Genomic DNA, 16,461 nt, shown 5'->3' with positions numbered 1-16,461 from the left:
TTCAGATGAAATCACTTAATTTCTACTGTTGTTTTGCAGGCTCACATGTTTGGAACATTTCTTGTTGAAAATGGTGTTCAAAAGGGGCAAATGGTTCAAAGTTTTGAAATGAGAAACGTGTTGTTCAAGTGGAAGTGTAAGGAATTGTATGACAATGTGGACTGTGGAGTGTTTTTGATGTTTCACATGTTGTTTTACATAGGCGAGCTTTTCGATTGTGACCTTGGCAATGCAACATCGAGGATTCTATATCGCGCAGAGTTATTGGCGATACTTGTTATGAGTGAGATTAACAGTACAAGAGATAAACTGCTGGAAAAGTGTGAAGAAATAAAGAATGAAAGAGAGAGTTTGCTGCCAGTCCTTGTTGAGCAGCGTAGGAAAGCGGCTGAAGAAGAAGCAAGAAGTAAGTAGATACTAAACCTCTTTATTAATAGTATTTTGCATAGTCTACCATATATATTTAAAGAATTGACCATGTGTGCTGGAAAACAGGAAAAGAAGAAGAGGTTGCATGGTCAACACCATCAGCAAAAATACAGCAAAACTATGATGACTATTTGAAGACCCCTATATCAGTATTGGGTAGTCGTAAAAATGGGACATCAGATGGCATTGGATGCACATTATACTGTGGAGAACCAGAACCTAAAGCTGAAGTGGTGGCAAGATTTATGCGAAATAATAAAAGCTTGTTCTCTTTAATTTTAAATAAGAGAAAAGAAGTGGCTGACTATTGCTTCCTGGATGACTACATATTGGATCAAAGGTATTGAAAAATGAATGCTTTTAATTTTTTAAAAACTGTTTATAATTGTATATATAATCTGTTTACTGCAATTTTTGGAAATAGTGAATGCGTGGTGGAATACAATGCGACAAAGACTTTGAAGAGACAAGAGATACAAACACTGATGTCAACAGTACATCTCAATCCAAATGTGGTAGAATGTTGGTCTATGCTGCTGAATAACATAGCAAACAATGAGCAAGGAACAAAAACAATCATGTTTTTTGGCATAAATCACATGGTAAATCTGTTACACTAGATAAATAATTCTGTTACAGTTCTGTACAAGGCTGTTACACTAAATACATAAGGCTGTTACACTAAATGCATAAGTCTGTTACACTAAATGGTTAAATCTGATACATTGAATGCCTTGGTCTGTTTTCACTAAATAAATGTATCTGTTTCACTGGATGAATTTGCATTGATGACTTTTATTATTCTTATGTTAGGAGGAAGTCAATGCACTGGTTGAAAGAGAAGCCAACGGTACACAGGTTGACACACAGGCCAATAGTGTGTATGATTGTTGGAATCGGTTTTATAGACGATAACGCAAAGATGCAACATCAATCTTTGAATCGATTTTCATACCAATAGTTTCTGAAAACCACTACTTTTGTATATGTATCAATATGTCAAAGAAGATAATTGAAGTGCTCGACTGCCTGATACATAAATCATGGAAAAAGAGCAAAGTTTACAATATTGCAAGAGTTGTGGTATGTAACTGTAGACTATCTCCCCTTTTACACAACACTTTCTGACTTCTTAAAAATACTAGTTAAATATGCGTTGTGTGACCTTTGTGTGCAGGCTGGTGTATTGAGTGACTATTTGGAAATGAAAGGAGTGAAAGGCGCAGAGGAGATAGCAGGATTCATGATCAATGAGACAAAATTGCCATGGCGGTCACCTGATGTCACTGATGAGGAATCGGGATGCTTTTTAATGATGCACATGATTGCGTATGAGGGTGAACCGTATGCATCGAGTTGCGAAAAGATTACGAGGCGCATATTTTGTACTGAAATGGCAGCCTCATTGGTCTTGGCAGATATAAATAAGAAACGAGCTGAAGTGATCAAGAAAGTTGAGGCATTTACAAGTAAAAAAGCAGAACTCTGGCCTGAGATTAAGCGTAGAAGGGATACTTTGAATGAGAAGAAAAAGAGTGAAGGTGAAACTGCTGCTGCAAACACTGTCCTAACCGAGATGCCTGTCTTACATACAAGGCCGATAGTGAAACAACTTGGGTAATTTCTTATATCTACAGAATAAAATGTATTTTGAATGGATTAATACATTTCAATAATCACAATTTTCTAATTAATGTAGGAACGAAAATGAAAATGCAAAGGATGGCAAAGTTCACAACACACATTTGCTACGTATGGGAGGAGGCGAAAACAGGTAGCAAGGAGAGAAGGTTATCCCAAGAAAAAACAGCCAGTACAAGGAAATGCTGCAAAGAAATGAAGTTTATGTTAGAAGGAGAAATGGTAGTGAAGTAGTTAAGACATGTAAAGACGAGTAACAGTTTATTATGGTTGTTAACATGGTTTGTTACTGTAATTATGTCCTGATGTTACAGTGGTGAACAATGATGTTATTGTGAAAACAAGATAATTGAAAATGAAATTTGCCAAAAATGAAATAGCCGTTGTGACAGTGACTATAATGACATGTTATAGTAACAAGTTTTTGATGTTACACTGAAAGTAATAATGTGTTGATGTTATATAGTTTAAGGAAAATGGTGTTAATGGTGAAACAAGATCACGTTGTGACAGTGACAATAATGACATGTTATATTAACAAGTTTATGATGTTACACTGAAAGTAATAATGTGCTGGTGTTATATAGTTTAAGGAAAATGGTGTTAATGGTGAAACAAGATCACGTTGTGACAGTGACAATAATGACATGTTATATTAACAAGTTTATGATGTTACACTGAAAGTAATAATGTCTTTGGTGTTATATAGTTTAAGGAAAATGGTGTTAATGGTGAAACAAGATCACGTTGTGACAGTGACAATAATGACATGTTATATTAACAAGTTTATGATGTTACACTGAAAGTAATAATGTGCTGGTGTTATATAGTTTAAGGAAAATGGTGTTAATGGTGAAACAAGATCACGTTGTGACAGTGATTATATTGACATGTTATAGTAACAAGGTTTTGATGTTACACTGTAAGTAACTAACCCGTTCAAGTAATTTTGTTACAGTAATAGTGTGCCGATGTTACAGTTAAAGGAAAATGGTGTTATTCTTGTGAAACAAGATGACGTTTGTAATATAAGTATAACTTGTTGGCAACAAAATTATTGCAAAATCAGAAATCTGCGTAAATGTTCTACTTTTTTTATTGAAGTAACCATGTCTAAAACAATTACATAAACTGTGTAAATGTTCTTATCTCAAAAAACCAAAAAAGTAAAGTAATGTCTAAAATGGAATTGACTTAATGTCCATGCTGCTGCATCACCAAGACTCAAACATCCTCTTCAGAAGTGTCCTGTTTAAAATAAAAACAAGTAAATGATGCTTAGTAAAACAAAATTCAAACGATATGTAACGAGGAAAACAAAAAAAGAGAGAATACCGAATATATATCCTTTTTAGGACAATTGCGTTTGTCATGGTTCACCATTTCTTTGCAGCAGGCGCACAGTCTTTTGGGCTTCTGTGATTTCGCAATAGCCTCCTTCCTGGTAGACAAAAGCCTTTTCCCGCTGCCCTTGTTATTTGATATTTTTGGTGGTAAGATTGTAACTTCTGAAGAATTTGTGAAGCCCAACAATTGCTCTATCTCTTTCTCCTTGGATAATACCTCTGATGATGCAGGACTGACTTCCTCTCTAAAAGCCTTCAAATTTGCAGCTAACTCTTTAATTCGATCTACAGAAAGAGTTTTTGCAATAGCCATTGTAGAATAAAACTCTGACCACACATTAGAAATCTCCATGTTAATAACATCAGCAGGCTCACAATCCTCGACGAGATTCCCAGGGAGAATTGAATAAGGATTTCTATAAGAAACCTTGCACCAGCGAGGGACAATGTATTTTCCAGGAATGCTTTTAAGAAGGTTAGCTGACAAAACCCAAAAAACATGTCTGCAAAGTAAACCTTTACTTTCAAAAAGTTTGCAAGTACACTTAACATCTTCTTTGTGGCGATGTAAGAGACCTGAAATGTAGTATGTCTCAGCTCATCATTTACATCATATACACGAATGTCCCCATTCAAGGGCATACCAGCAAGCCCGCAGACGGAAGTGTGCTTCAATTCAACTTGCACATCATAAAAAACTTTATGAGTATAGACAGATGCAGCATGTAACTCAATCTTAGTCGGCGATGGAGTAGTAACTGGTAAACTGTGCTCACTGTCCTTGTCTAGACATTTTTGTAGGTAACGCTGTTGTTCAATGGCTGTTTCATAACGCAACCAGAACTCAACCAAAGTTCCATAGTGATTCTGATAACGCTTAAAGAATGAATTTGCACTCTCGGATCTCTGAGTTGTCCTTAATAGGCCTCCCATTGGCATGTCCCTAAAAAATGCTGGAATCCAGAGATGCTTATCACGAAACATACTAGAAAGCCATTTATGGCCACAAAGGTCAAAGTCCTTCATAACTTCAAGCCACCTCTGTTCAAACTCCATTGGTTCTAAACTAGAATCCCACACAACAGAATTCAAACGAGATAGGAAATCAGTTTCTTTGCATGTGATTGCACCCACTTTTGCACTGACTTTCTCCATAATGTGCCACATGCAAAAACGATGACGGGCTGTTTTGAAGACTTTAGGAATGGCAAGTAACATCCCAGGGTCTTGGTCTGTTACGAGACATAATGGTTCTTTTTGATCCATACAGTCCAAAAATTTTTTGAAACACCAAGCAAAAGAATGTTCATCCTCATGATCAAGTAAAGCACATGCAAACGTAACAGACCGCTTATGGTGATCAACTCCAGTAAACGGGGTGAATTTCATACGATATTTATTGGTTCCATAAGTAGCATCATAGCTAAGCGCATCCCCAAATATAGAATAATTCCTCCTACACTCAGCATCTGCCCAAATAACCCTGCTCAAACACTTATCATCATCAACCTCATACGCAAAATAAAAACCAGGTTTCATTTTTTTTAACTCTTCAAGGTGATTGATGAAAAGAGTTGCATCCTGTAAACTTATATAGCATTTGACATCCCTTGCAAAATTCTTAAAATCTGTCAAAGTCGCTCCAACATTAGCATAACCATCTGCATATACTTTGCAAAGTTGAAAACTCCTGTCTGCCCCAATATTCAACTTTGAATTATCAATTATTAACTTTTTTTGGAAACCAGAAAGATGTCTAACAACTTTATGGAACTCTTTGTCTATAACAGAAAGAAGACGGTGATTATGAACAGCAACAAATTGATCGACTCTATAACCTCCACCCTCCACCGCTTCCACTCTCATCATTGCTGGACAACCAACCCTAGTAACTTTAACATTCCTTGAACCTTGAGGTTTAACAGTAGAATCAGTATCAACCTCTTGAGCAGGACACTTCAGTTTCCTCTTATTATCTCTAAAGCCTTGACGATTACAAACAATCGATTTCCTAAGTAATTCACCAGAACGGGTACGTTTTGTGGTATGCAGCCTTGGTTCAAACCCACAGGAAATTGCATACACAACATAAAAACACATTGCTGAATCATAATCAACAAAATGCATGGATAGTTTAGGTGTGAAACCCTCCTCAACTAGCCTAGTCCATCTCTGACTACCACCAGGAGTGTAGCTCACTTGAAGTGGATGTATTTTTGTTGGGTGTGATGTGCACGTTGGAGTAAAAACAGAATCACGACAAGATTGGACTTCTGAATAAAACAAAATGAAAATAGAAAATAAGAGACTACATATAGCACATTAAAAGGAAGATTACAGTGTATTAATATTATTAAAATAAAACATGTTACAGTGAAATGAAATGGGTGTTATAGGGATATGATTTGCTATTCCAGTAATGATTACATATGTTATAGTCATTTATAACATGTTACAGTAATATAGCATACATATTATAGTCACATGGGATCTGTTAAAATAATAATACTAAATCACATTGTTTGATAATGATGTAACAACAACATTATGGTGATGTTATAGTAAGAACAAAATGATGTTAACATAAGATATTACATATGTTTTAGTCTTTTATCACATGTTACAGTAATATAGCATACATATTATAGTGACATAGAATTTGTTACTGACAATGTAGCCTATCTATTATAGTAATTTCACATGTCAAAATATCTAACTAAAATATAAAATGCAAACAAATAAACAAAAAACAACGCGTAATTCAGAATAAATTTGTTATAGTGAAATAAATTATATGTTACAGTTAGTAAACATGTGGATAGGAAAAAAATTAAATTCAAAAAGAAATAATAGACAGAAACAGACTTAATTCAGAACAGGATAAGCTGAAATAAATGTAAAATACTAAAATATAAAGGTAAAGTCGGTTAAAATACACATGCAGACACAATAAAACGATTTTAATTCGAAAAACAAAGGAATTATAGTAATACCTGGATGAATGTCATCTTCAATTGATACGCGAATCAATGGAGTAGAAGGAACAGTCGACATGAAAACAGAGACCTGCAAAAAATAAAAAAGCAGTGATGAAAAAGCGTGAATCATTTAAAAACCTAATATGCAAGCAATTAGATGAAAAGGAAACCGAAATTGAATAACAATTGTACAATAAGAACAGAAATTACCTAAATCGAAAGGAATCGAAGACTGAAAAGATATATGTTGATCGAAGTAAACGCGTAAACCTAGTAATAAAGCAAATAATGAATTGTGTAAGAACAATATGAACAATTGAAGAAAAGTAATCAAATACTGCAATATGATGAAACAGAATTCACCAGAAAACGACGTTGATCGTGAAAGTGATGATTAGCGTGAGAGAAAAGCAAAGAGAGAGAAAGAAGAGAGAGAAAGTTGCGTAAGAATTATGACACAAATTAGTCAGCGCAACTGTTTTTATAAACAACATTAAGCTTAGATTAAATCTCAGCCATCAGATTGACATGATCAAACGGCTAGGGATGGTAGGACGGACTCACCCTAATAACCTAGACTCTCAAGATCCTATCTCTATATATATATATATATATATATATATAAGGGTTCTTATAAGGTCCTCATACAATATAAGGCCCTAAGTCCTTATAAGAGCCCTTGGATGGAAGGGATGGAGGGATGAGATTACATCTCATTGAAGGGTCACAATTCTCCCTCCCTAATCTTCTTCCCTAATTGTGTATAACTCTACCTAATTGTGTATAACTCTACCACCAATCTAATCTCCCAACTCACTCCCTCATTCACTCATCCTCTCTCATTTCTCACATTCACTCTTTCTCTCTCATTTTCTCCCACCCTCTCTAAACAAAAAAAAAAACCAAGTTGATAAAAAAAAAAAACCAAACTAAAACCAAACAAAAAAAAACCACAAAAATCAGTCCACCACCCCACCACCACCCGACACCACCACCACCCTATCACTCTCATCCTCACCGCCCCAGACCTCCCTCCCTCCCTCCCTCCACCGGACCCACAACCCCACAACCGCACTCCTCACACCTCCCTCCCTCCCTCCCTCCACCGCACCACACAACTCCCTCCCTCCCTCCCTCCACCGACATCAACATCAACCGCACTCCCTCCACCGCCGTCCTTCCTCCTCCTGTCGCACCTCCTGCCGACATCAACCCACAACCCCACAACCGCACTCCTCACACCTCCCTCCCTCCCTCCACCGCACCACACACCTCCCTCCCTCCCTCCCTCCACCGACATCAACATCAACCGCACCACATACCTCCCTCCCTCCCTCCACCGCCGTCCTTCCTCCTCCTCCCGCACCTCCTGCCGCCAATACTCCCTCCGCCGTCCTTCCTTCCTTCCTCCTCCTTCCATTTTTTTTTTTGGTTTTTGTTCTTTGTTTATTTGTTCCCTGCGTTTTTTCTTTTTTTTTTCTTTGTTTTTTTCTTTGTTTTTTTGTTTTGTTTTTGTTTTTATTGTTATTTTTGGTTTTTGTTATTTTGTTTTTTTTTTTGTGTTTTTGTCATATTTACTTTATTTTGTTATTGTTATTTGGTTTTTAATTTTTGTTGGTTGTTAAATTTTTGTTGGTTATACACTTAAAACATTAAAGTTATACTATTTATGACTAAAGTTATACATTTGGTGTTGTTTTTTTTCAGATCTATTGGTTTTTTTGTGTTTTTGTCATATTTACTTTATTTTGTTATTGTTATTTTGTTTTATTTGGTTGTTATTTTTTTTATTTGGTTGTTATTGTTATTTGATTTTTTGAACTAAAGTTATACATCTTGTTTATTAAAGTTATACACTGTGTGCATTAGAGTTATACACACGATATTTAAATTTGATTTTGTTATTTGGTTTTTTTTTTATTGTTATTTGGTTTATTTCAGATTTCGGGTTGGGTTGGGTTGTTGGTTTTTTTTTTTTTTTTTTTTTTTTTTTTGTGATTTACTTATTATGTTGTTATTTATTTAGATCTAGTTTTTAGATTTTTAGATTTGTTTTAGATCTTTCATATTATTTTTTTTGTTTTTTTGTTGTTATTTTTTTTTTTAACTAGAGTTATACATCAAATGCCTAGAGTTATACATTGTATGTCTAGAGTTATACAGATTGTGACTAGAGTTATACATATTATTTTTTTTGTTTTTTTGTTGTTATTTTTTTTTTTGACTAGAGTTATACATCAAATGCCTAGAGTTATACATTGTATGTCTAGAGTTATACAGATTGTGACTAGAGTTATACATATTATTTTTTTTGTTTTTTTGTTGTTATTTTTTTTTGACTAGAGTTATACATCAAATGCCTAGAGTTATACATTGTATGTCTAGAGTTATACAGATTGTGACTAGAGTTATACATATTATTTTTTTTGTTTTTTTGTTGTTATTTTTTTTTTGACTAGAGTTATACATCAAATGCCTAGAGTTATACATTGTATGTCTAGAGTTATACAGATTGTGACTAGAGTTTTACATCTTTTGACTAGAATTTTTTTTTTTTTACTAGAGTTATACATCAAATGCCTAGAGTTATACATTGTATGTCTAGAGTTATACAGATTGTGACTAGAGTTTTACATCTTTGGACTAAAGTTATACAACTTTGGACTAAAGTTATACAATTTTGGACTAAAGTTTTACAAATATGGACTAGAGTTATACAAAAATGGACTAGAGTTATACAATTATGGACTAAAGTTATACAACTATGGACTAAAGTTATACAAAAATATACCAAAGTTATACAAAAATGAACCAAAGTTATACAAAAATGGACCAAAGTTATACAAAAATGCACCAAAGTTATACAAAAATATACCAAAGTTATACAAAAAACTATGGACTAAAGTTATACAAAAATATACCAAAGTTGTACAAAAATGAACTAAAGTTATACAAGAATGGACCAAAGTTATACAAAAATGGACTAGAGTTATACATCAAAGGCCTAGAGTTATTTTTTTTTTGACTAGAGTTATACATCAAAGGCCTAGAGTTATACATTGTATGTCTAGAGTTATACAGATTGTGACTAGAGTTTTACATCTTTTGACTAGAATTATAAATATTGTGACTAGAGTTATACATTAAATGCCTAGAGTTATACATTATATGCCTAGAGTTATACATCATATGCATAGAGTTATACATTATATGACTAAAGTTATACAACTTTAGTCCATATTTGTATAACTTTAGTCCATTTTTGTATAACTTTAGTCATATAATGTATAACTCTAGTCACAATCTGTATAACTCTAGACATACAATGTATAACTCTAGGCCTTTGATGTATAACTCTAGTCAAAAAAAAAATAACTCTAGGCCTTTGATGTATAACTCTAGTCCATTTTTGTATAACTTTGGTCCATTCTTGTATAACTTTGGTTCATTTTTGTATAACTTTGGTTCATTTTTGTATAACTCTGGTTCATTTTTGTATAACTTTAGTCCAATTTTTTGTGTAACTTTAGTCCAATTTTTGTATAACTTTAGTCTTTTTTTGTATAACTTTGGCCATAAAATGTATAACTTTAGTCGTAAATAGTAAAAAAATCAAATAATAAATATGAAAAATATGAAAAAAAAAAATAATAACAAAAACCAAAAAAACTCATAATAACAAAAACAAAAAACCAAATAACAATAATAAAACCAAAAAACCAACAACCCAACCAAACCCGAAATCTAAAATAAACCAAATAACAAGTTTTAAAACCCGAAATCTTAAAAAAAAGTATAACAAGAAGAGATTTGAGAAAATGAATAAAAAAGGAGAAGTAACAAAATAAAAGAAAATAAAAGACAACAACAAAAAACGAATTGAAAAAACAACTCAAAACATGAAAATAAAGACCAAACGAAAAAAAAAAAAAAAAAAAAAAAAAAAAAACGCAAAAAAAAAAAAAAAAAAAAAAAAAAAAGATGGGGGCCGTGCGGTGGCGGCGGTAGCGGCGGTGGTGGGCGGTGAGTTGGTGTCGGGTGGGATAGTGGTGGGTGGTGGTGAATGAGGAAGAGAAGAATGAATGATTTATTTGGGTTTTTTGATTTAATTGGATTTTTTGGGTTTTTTGATTTAATTGGATTTTTTGGGTTTTATTTATTTATTTGGGTTTTGGGTTTTTTATTTATTTGGATTTTTTGGGTTTTTATTTTTTGGGGTTTTAGAGAGAAGATGAGTTGTGTGATATATGAGAGAAATGGATGAGAGGAAAAGAAGTTATAGTGAATTAGTGATTAATTAGAAGGATTAGTGAATGAGGAGAGAATGAGTGATATTAGTACATAAACACACTTTTGGAGGTTGATCTTGGCCATCCATCTCCCTCCATCCAATGGCTCACAATAGGACTTATGGACTTATTTTATCTATGGACCTTAGTTGATCCTTCCTCTATATATATATATATATATATATATATATATATATATATATATATATATATATATATATATATATATATAATATATGGGCCTGTTGTACCATGCTACTGTACAACATGATGTAGGATCCTATTTGTGGTTTTGTTGTTTCCAAATGAAGGAAGAAGAAGGAGTATATAAGGGGGTGGGGACGGGTGCTTGAAACAACAACAATAATTAATATTAATAATAATATATAATAATAATAATAATATATAATAATAATAATAATATATAATAATAATAATATAAAAGTATAGTGAAAAAGGGGTAGGTGTGCGTGTTGTCGAATTCTGGTTGGTCCGGATTAAAGTAGGTACAAGGTGAAATGTGACGATCTATAGATAGATGGAATAATGTGTCGAGTTTATTTTAACTTGAGACGGAGACTAATATTATTACTGTCACTATTATTATCCGACAAAAAATAGGTATACATTTATTCTTATATAAATTATGCCTCAAAAATATAATTTAATAATACGTATTTTTATAAAAATGAGCTTTTATATAATACGTTCATAAAAATCGTGTTTGACATAAAATTAATTAAATTGAATAATTCAAAAATATATAATAAAGTGATTAAACAGTTTAATAAATTTTAAATGTCAAAAAGGGAAATTCGCGGGTGTTACAATGCACGGGCCAGTTTGTAATATCTTATGATTCATCATTCAATATTAATCTCTACACCTATAAACTTTTAAATTAAAATATCAATTTCTTTGGTCATTAATCTTTCGGATCTTCTGTTTGAATAAAGTAATAGATTAAACATTATTTGAATTTTCACTTATATAATTAAATTTACTGTTTTATAATTTTTTTTTATTAACCTAACCTAACCTTCCATGAATCAACCTCATATCTTACGCCTAACTTTAATTGCAAGGGGTTCAAGAAGCTGACATAAGATAACAACAAAATTGGAGTTTGGTACTATAAATGGAATTGCAAGTGTCAAAATTCATGTAGGAGTGCAATAGTGCATTGCTTCCATGGCCCGATCTCTCATGCATAATTCAACCACAAATAAGATTATACATCCAATTGTACCATAAGCATTGTATAACCAATGTATAAGAATCCGAGCTTATATGTATTTTTTATGAACTAATTCAAAGTTCATGTTTTTAATGTATAATTGGTTGAATTCAATACGCTATAATAAAGCTCATATTCTTTAACATAAAGCCCGAATACTTTATCACAAAGTTCAGATTCTACACCGTATAACATATACAATTGGTTGTATAATCCATAAATTTTAGTTCAACCTCCCGCTCAAACACCTAGCTAAGTTAAATTGTAAATACTCTATAAAAACATATATACTTGGTTGTATAGTCCATAAATTGTAGTTCAACCTCCCGCTCAAACACCTAGCTAAGTTAAATTGTAAATGTTCCGGGTGTAATTCCAGAGCAAGTATCGTTACCACCCGTGGCTTGTAGAATAATGTCTTGAGTTGAACCCTTCTTGCCTCTATCGTTCCTCTCGGCTTCTCCTGCAACAATGAATGAACTGAGGGCTTGGCTTTGTGCCAAGCGTACTCACTCCGACGCTCAAGTCAGTAAACTTAAAGGATTAAGTTGTGTTACTTGGCTAGGTATGTATTGTAGAGAGATAAAGAGGATATTACCAGATGAATAGTGTATTTAGGTTAAGTTGTGGGATCCTTTCCTCAATGAAGGTTGAGGAGTATTTATAGACTTTCACCTTTTGTCACGTAGTGGCCAAGTGGCCAAGTGGCTAGCAGGTGGAAAGACCGTTCTACCCTCGGCCGATGGACCTATGGCAGGCCGGCCGACGGGTCTTGGATGTGAGTACGCGGATATGTCTCCCGGGCGCTAGGTGCCGTGGCGGGACCCAGGTGACAGCCGATGGATTGCGTCGGCTAGGTCAGTCGATATGTTGACTTTGCTGTGGATGTCTCTGACCTTGCTCGGTGTGTTGACTTGGTCAACGGTGCAGAATATGCCCCATCAATTTGCCCCCAGCGTAGTCTATGCCGTGGTATGGGCTCCGATGTATGCTGAGCATATATTCTGCACAAGTAATTTTCACAAATTTTTCTGTATCGGCTTCTTCTTGTGCATCGGCGTGGCTCTTGTTAGGCCGTACCATATACCATATCCCCCCTCCACATGGATGCGTAAAGGGCATCCGATGTGGAAAAGAAACATGACGCTGGCCGAGACCAGGGCTGAGAGTGCCGGTTGATTTTGATTGCCCCCGGCCGGTGCTTCCTAGCTTGGTTGATCAGGTGGCCGGCGGAGACTAGATACCTAGGAATTTGTTGAGGAAGATGAATAGTCGAAGAGATGTGAATGGGCGTGTTGAAGACGCTTGGTCACTGTTGCATTGATTGACGTTTAACTGTTGCGACGATTGACATTCCGTGGTTGCATGCTCGACACGTGTCTGCTCGCTGATTGGCTGTCGCTTCATGGGCTGTGCTCTGATTGGTCCTTCTTCATGGGCTTTTTCCCTATAAATAGGGCAGTTTTTCCGTGATTTTGGCCACCAATTTCGTTTTCTCAAATTTTTCCCAAAATCTTCATCTTTCTAAACTTTCAAGGGCTTCCTTTTCTTCCAATCTTCAGAGTCTTTGATCCGGCGAGTGTTTTTTTCTTTTAAGGTAAACAAACGAATTTTTCTTTTATCTTGCTAGTAATTTGTTGTGAACATGTCTTCTGCTGATGCCGGGACTAGCACTTCTGCGCCGGGGGGTTCCCCGTCGCGTCTTGACGAGGAGGGGATACTAGATGCCATCCCGCTAAGGTTTGGGGGCCCTAGGTCTCCTTCTCCCGTAGTTGGCCTGTCCATTCCGGAGGAAGGGGAGGATGAGGATGATGCTGATGATGATGGTGAGAGGGCTCCTGTTGATGGTGAGAGGACGACCATCCCGGATCATGGTGAGGCCTGCAGGACTGGCCTCGACCGTGCCTGGACAAACAAATTCGCAAGCAGTTCCGGAGGGACTCTTTTCGGAGATCATTTCTCCTTCGGTGAGGGGTATAAAATTGTTATCCCTGAGGAGGGTCAGGTGGTCTGTTGCCCTCCCCCGGGCCATATCGGCGTGTACATCGTGGCATTTGGAGTATGGGCTCCGGTTTCCTTTGAACGAACACGTCATGGCCATCATCAAAGCTATGAACCTTGCCGTGGCCCAACTGCATCCGTTGGCCATGAGGACGATAATCGGCTTTGTGTGGCTCTGTCTCTTTAAAGGGGAGGTCCCTACGGTCAACTTATTCCGCCGACTTCATAGTCTTCGGCCAAATCGCCCGAAAGGTGGGGTGGTACAACGTGCGACGGAGCCAGGATATGTCTCCGTAAACAAGCTTACTTCCTGCAAAGACTGGCAAGAGCGATGGGTGTACGTCCAAGTGCCGGAGGACTACCCATTGCCTCGGTCTTTCCAGAGCCCCGTTCACTTGCGGTGTGAGACCCGGGAAGAGTATGAGAAATATATCTCCCGGGGTAGCAAGGTCAAGATGGACGCTTCGTTGGTCCCTCTTACTGCGGATGAGAGGCGGGCAATGCAGCTGTTTGATGCTGAGAAGGGATGGTTGCCCCCAACTCAGATTATTCTTCAGGACGAGCTGCTATGCCGCGTCGGCCTCATACCGGCCCTCAGCCGTGGTGAGTCGGGTCGGTGTGAGGCCCACCTTTGCTTGTTATGTTCCTGTTTGGAGCTTTCTTACTTCCTTTATGTAACTCTTGTTTGATTCCTTGCAGATCGGTTTGGTCAGGATCTGTCTGAGAAAGACTTGGAGAGGCTGGGGCTTGATAAGGACGGGAAGGTTCTCATCCGTCATCCTACGGCTGAAGCGCGTGATCGCCGACTGTCCCCTAACGAACTCATGGACAAACAGACGAGGGCGTTGGATCAGGAGACGGCTCAAGCACGGGTTCTTGGTGGCGTGCCGAAGAGATCAAAGAAGGCGCGTCAGCCGTGGCGGCGCGGCTCGTGCGCCTCCCTCTTCGACCCTCGTGGTTCAGGAGCCTGTGGAGGTCGTCGAAATCGTTGACGGGTCGGTGACTGTTGCTAAGGCCTTTTCTCCGAAGAAGAGAAAAGATCCTCCGTCTGCTTCCATCGCTGCCGGGGAGAAGACTGACTCAGCCGGCCCTCGAACCAAGAGGGTCCAGACTGGTACGGATCTAACTTGTGGTTCGGATTTAGCTGGTTCGTTGGACATCCCGGATGATCGGCTTTCTGATGTGTCAATGCATGGTGACATGGATGCTTTGTGTGAATTTTTTGTAGATCCTCCTTCGGCGGCCGTTCTCACCGAACGGCATTAGGGAAACAACTGAGAAAGGCAGTTGAGAAGGCGGGTGATGAAATGTCGTCGTTGACTCCTCGGCTCAGAAGATTTCTCCCTCCGAGCTTGTGGCAGAGGGTGTGAAATTATATAAGAGGATGGCCAAGTGGACCCAACAAGCCGGCTCCTACATCTTGGAGCAGGAGAAAACCATGGGCCAAGCTGCGCCGCTGATCGCAAAGCTTAAACTCGATCTCTCTGCCGCAAAGGGGGAAGCCGCGAAGGCTAAACAGGATCTCTTTGCTGCCAGCCGGCGTGTGGAGGAGATTGAGAAACTGCTAGGGGCCGAGAGGGCCAAGGTGGAGGAAGCTGATGCCGCCACTGCCAGGATGATGGGGGAGCGGGACAAGTACAAGGATGCCTATGACGCCGTGGCTGCCAAGGGAGAAAAGTGGAAGGATCTGTTCCACAACCAGCCGAGGCGCTCGAGGGACGCGCAGTCCCTTGATCAAAAGGAGAAGGATATCGAAATGCTTCAAGATGTTCTTCTCCCTAAAATGTGCGCCCAATTCCGGGACCAGGCCGAGGAGGCGGCCAGGGAGGCAATAAGAAGACTCGTCCCCGAGGGCTCTTTCCCGTGGGATAAATTTGAACGACTTACCGGACGAGATGGCGATCTTTGAGGAGACAATGGCGCAGAGAAGGCAGAGGCAGCGGAAGGCGGCTCGGATAGGCGAGGCCAAGGCGGCCTATGATGCGAAAGTGAAGGAGGGTGAGAGGCTGAAGTTGCTTGAAGATGTTCAGCCTTCCTCAAAGCCGGCCACCGAAGATGCTGTTGCTACTGACGGAGGGCAGCAACAGGCATATGGAGACGGGCGGTCGTCACCAGACTCACCCGACGTCTCGGATAGCTTTAGCTGTTCGGGGGCCAATTATTGAGCCTTCTCTCCCTGCCATCCTTTTGGCGCTTCAAATCCCAAGTCTGTAACCTTTTGTTGTTTTTTTTTTTTTTTTTTTTTTTTTGTTTGGGAATGAATGTGACTAGCTTCTAGTGTCTTATTCCCGCAGACGGCGCCAATTGTTCCGGGTGTAATTCCAGAGCAAGTATCGTTACCACCCGTGGCTTGTAGAATAATGTCTTGAGTTGAACCCTTCTTGCCTCTATCGTTCCTCTCGGCTTCTCCTGCAACAATGAATGAACTGAGGGCTTGGCTTTGTGCCAAGCGTACTCACTCCGACGCTCAAGTCAGTAAACTTAAAGGATTAAGTTGTGTTACTTGGCTAGGTATGTATTGTAGAGAGATAAAGAGGATA

At 37.8% G+C, this 16,461-nt stretch overlaps 2 protein-coding genes across 2 annotated transcripts; both read right to left on the bottom strand.

Annotated features, from left to right (window-relative positions):
- Positions 1–3,144: 3,144 nt before the first annotated feature.
- Positions 3,145–5,022, bottom strand: LOC141655943 (protein FAR1-RELATED SEQUENCE 5-like). The gene is made up of 2 exons (XM_074462928.1): positions 3,406–5,022; positions 3,145–3,318 (listed from the first exon to the last, which is right to left on the bottom strand). The coding sequence occupies exon 1, from the start codon at positions 4,953–4,955 to the stop codon at positions 3,702–3,704; it is 1,254 nt and encodes a 417-aa protein (XP_074319029.1). The 5' UTR covers positions 4,956–5,022; the 3' UTR covers positions 3,145–3,318; positions 3,406–3,701.
- On the bottom strand, positions 5,006–5,516 carry LOC141654931 (protein FAR1-RELATED SEQUENCE 11-like). The gene is made up of 2 exons (XM_074462039.1): positions 5,088–5,516; positions 5,006–5,044 (listed from the first exon to the last, which is right to left on the bottom strand). The coding sequence occupies exons 1-2, from the start codon at positions 5,514–5,516 to the stop codon at positions 5,006–5,008; spliced, it is 468 nt and encodes a 155-aa protein (XP_074318140.1).
- Positions 5,517–16,461: the final 10,945 nt, after the last annotated feature.

Source organism: Silene latifolia, chromosome 5 (genome assembly GCF_048544455.1).
Source record: "Silene latifolia isolate original U9 population chromosome 5, ASM4854445v1, whole genome shotgun sequence".
Lineage (NCBI taxonomy): Eukaryota > Viridiplantae > Streptophyta > Magnoliopsida > Caryophyllales > Caryophyllaceae > Silene > Silene latifolia.
Note: the sequence above shows the minus strand (reverse complement) of the source record. Positions and strands in the feature narration are given on the sequence as shown.

What these genes read in the sequence shown, in the direction of transcription:
- LOC141655943 (XM_074462928.1), bottom strand. Translation starts at nt 4,955, where the DNA reads ATGAAACCTGGTTTTTATTTTGCGTATGAGGTTGATGATGATAAGTGT.
- LOC141654931 (XM_074462039.1), bottom strand. Translation starts at nt 5,516, where the DNA reads ATGTGTTTTTATGTTGTGTATGCAATTTCCTGTGGGTTTGAACCAAGG. An exon ending in GGAGTTTTCAACTTTGCAAA is followed by an intron (nt 5,045 to 5,087) that starts GTATATGCAGAT and finishes CGACTTTGACAG; the next exon opens with ATTTTAAGAATTTTGCAAGG.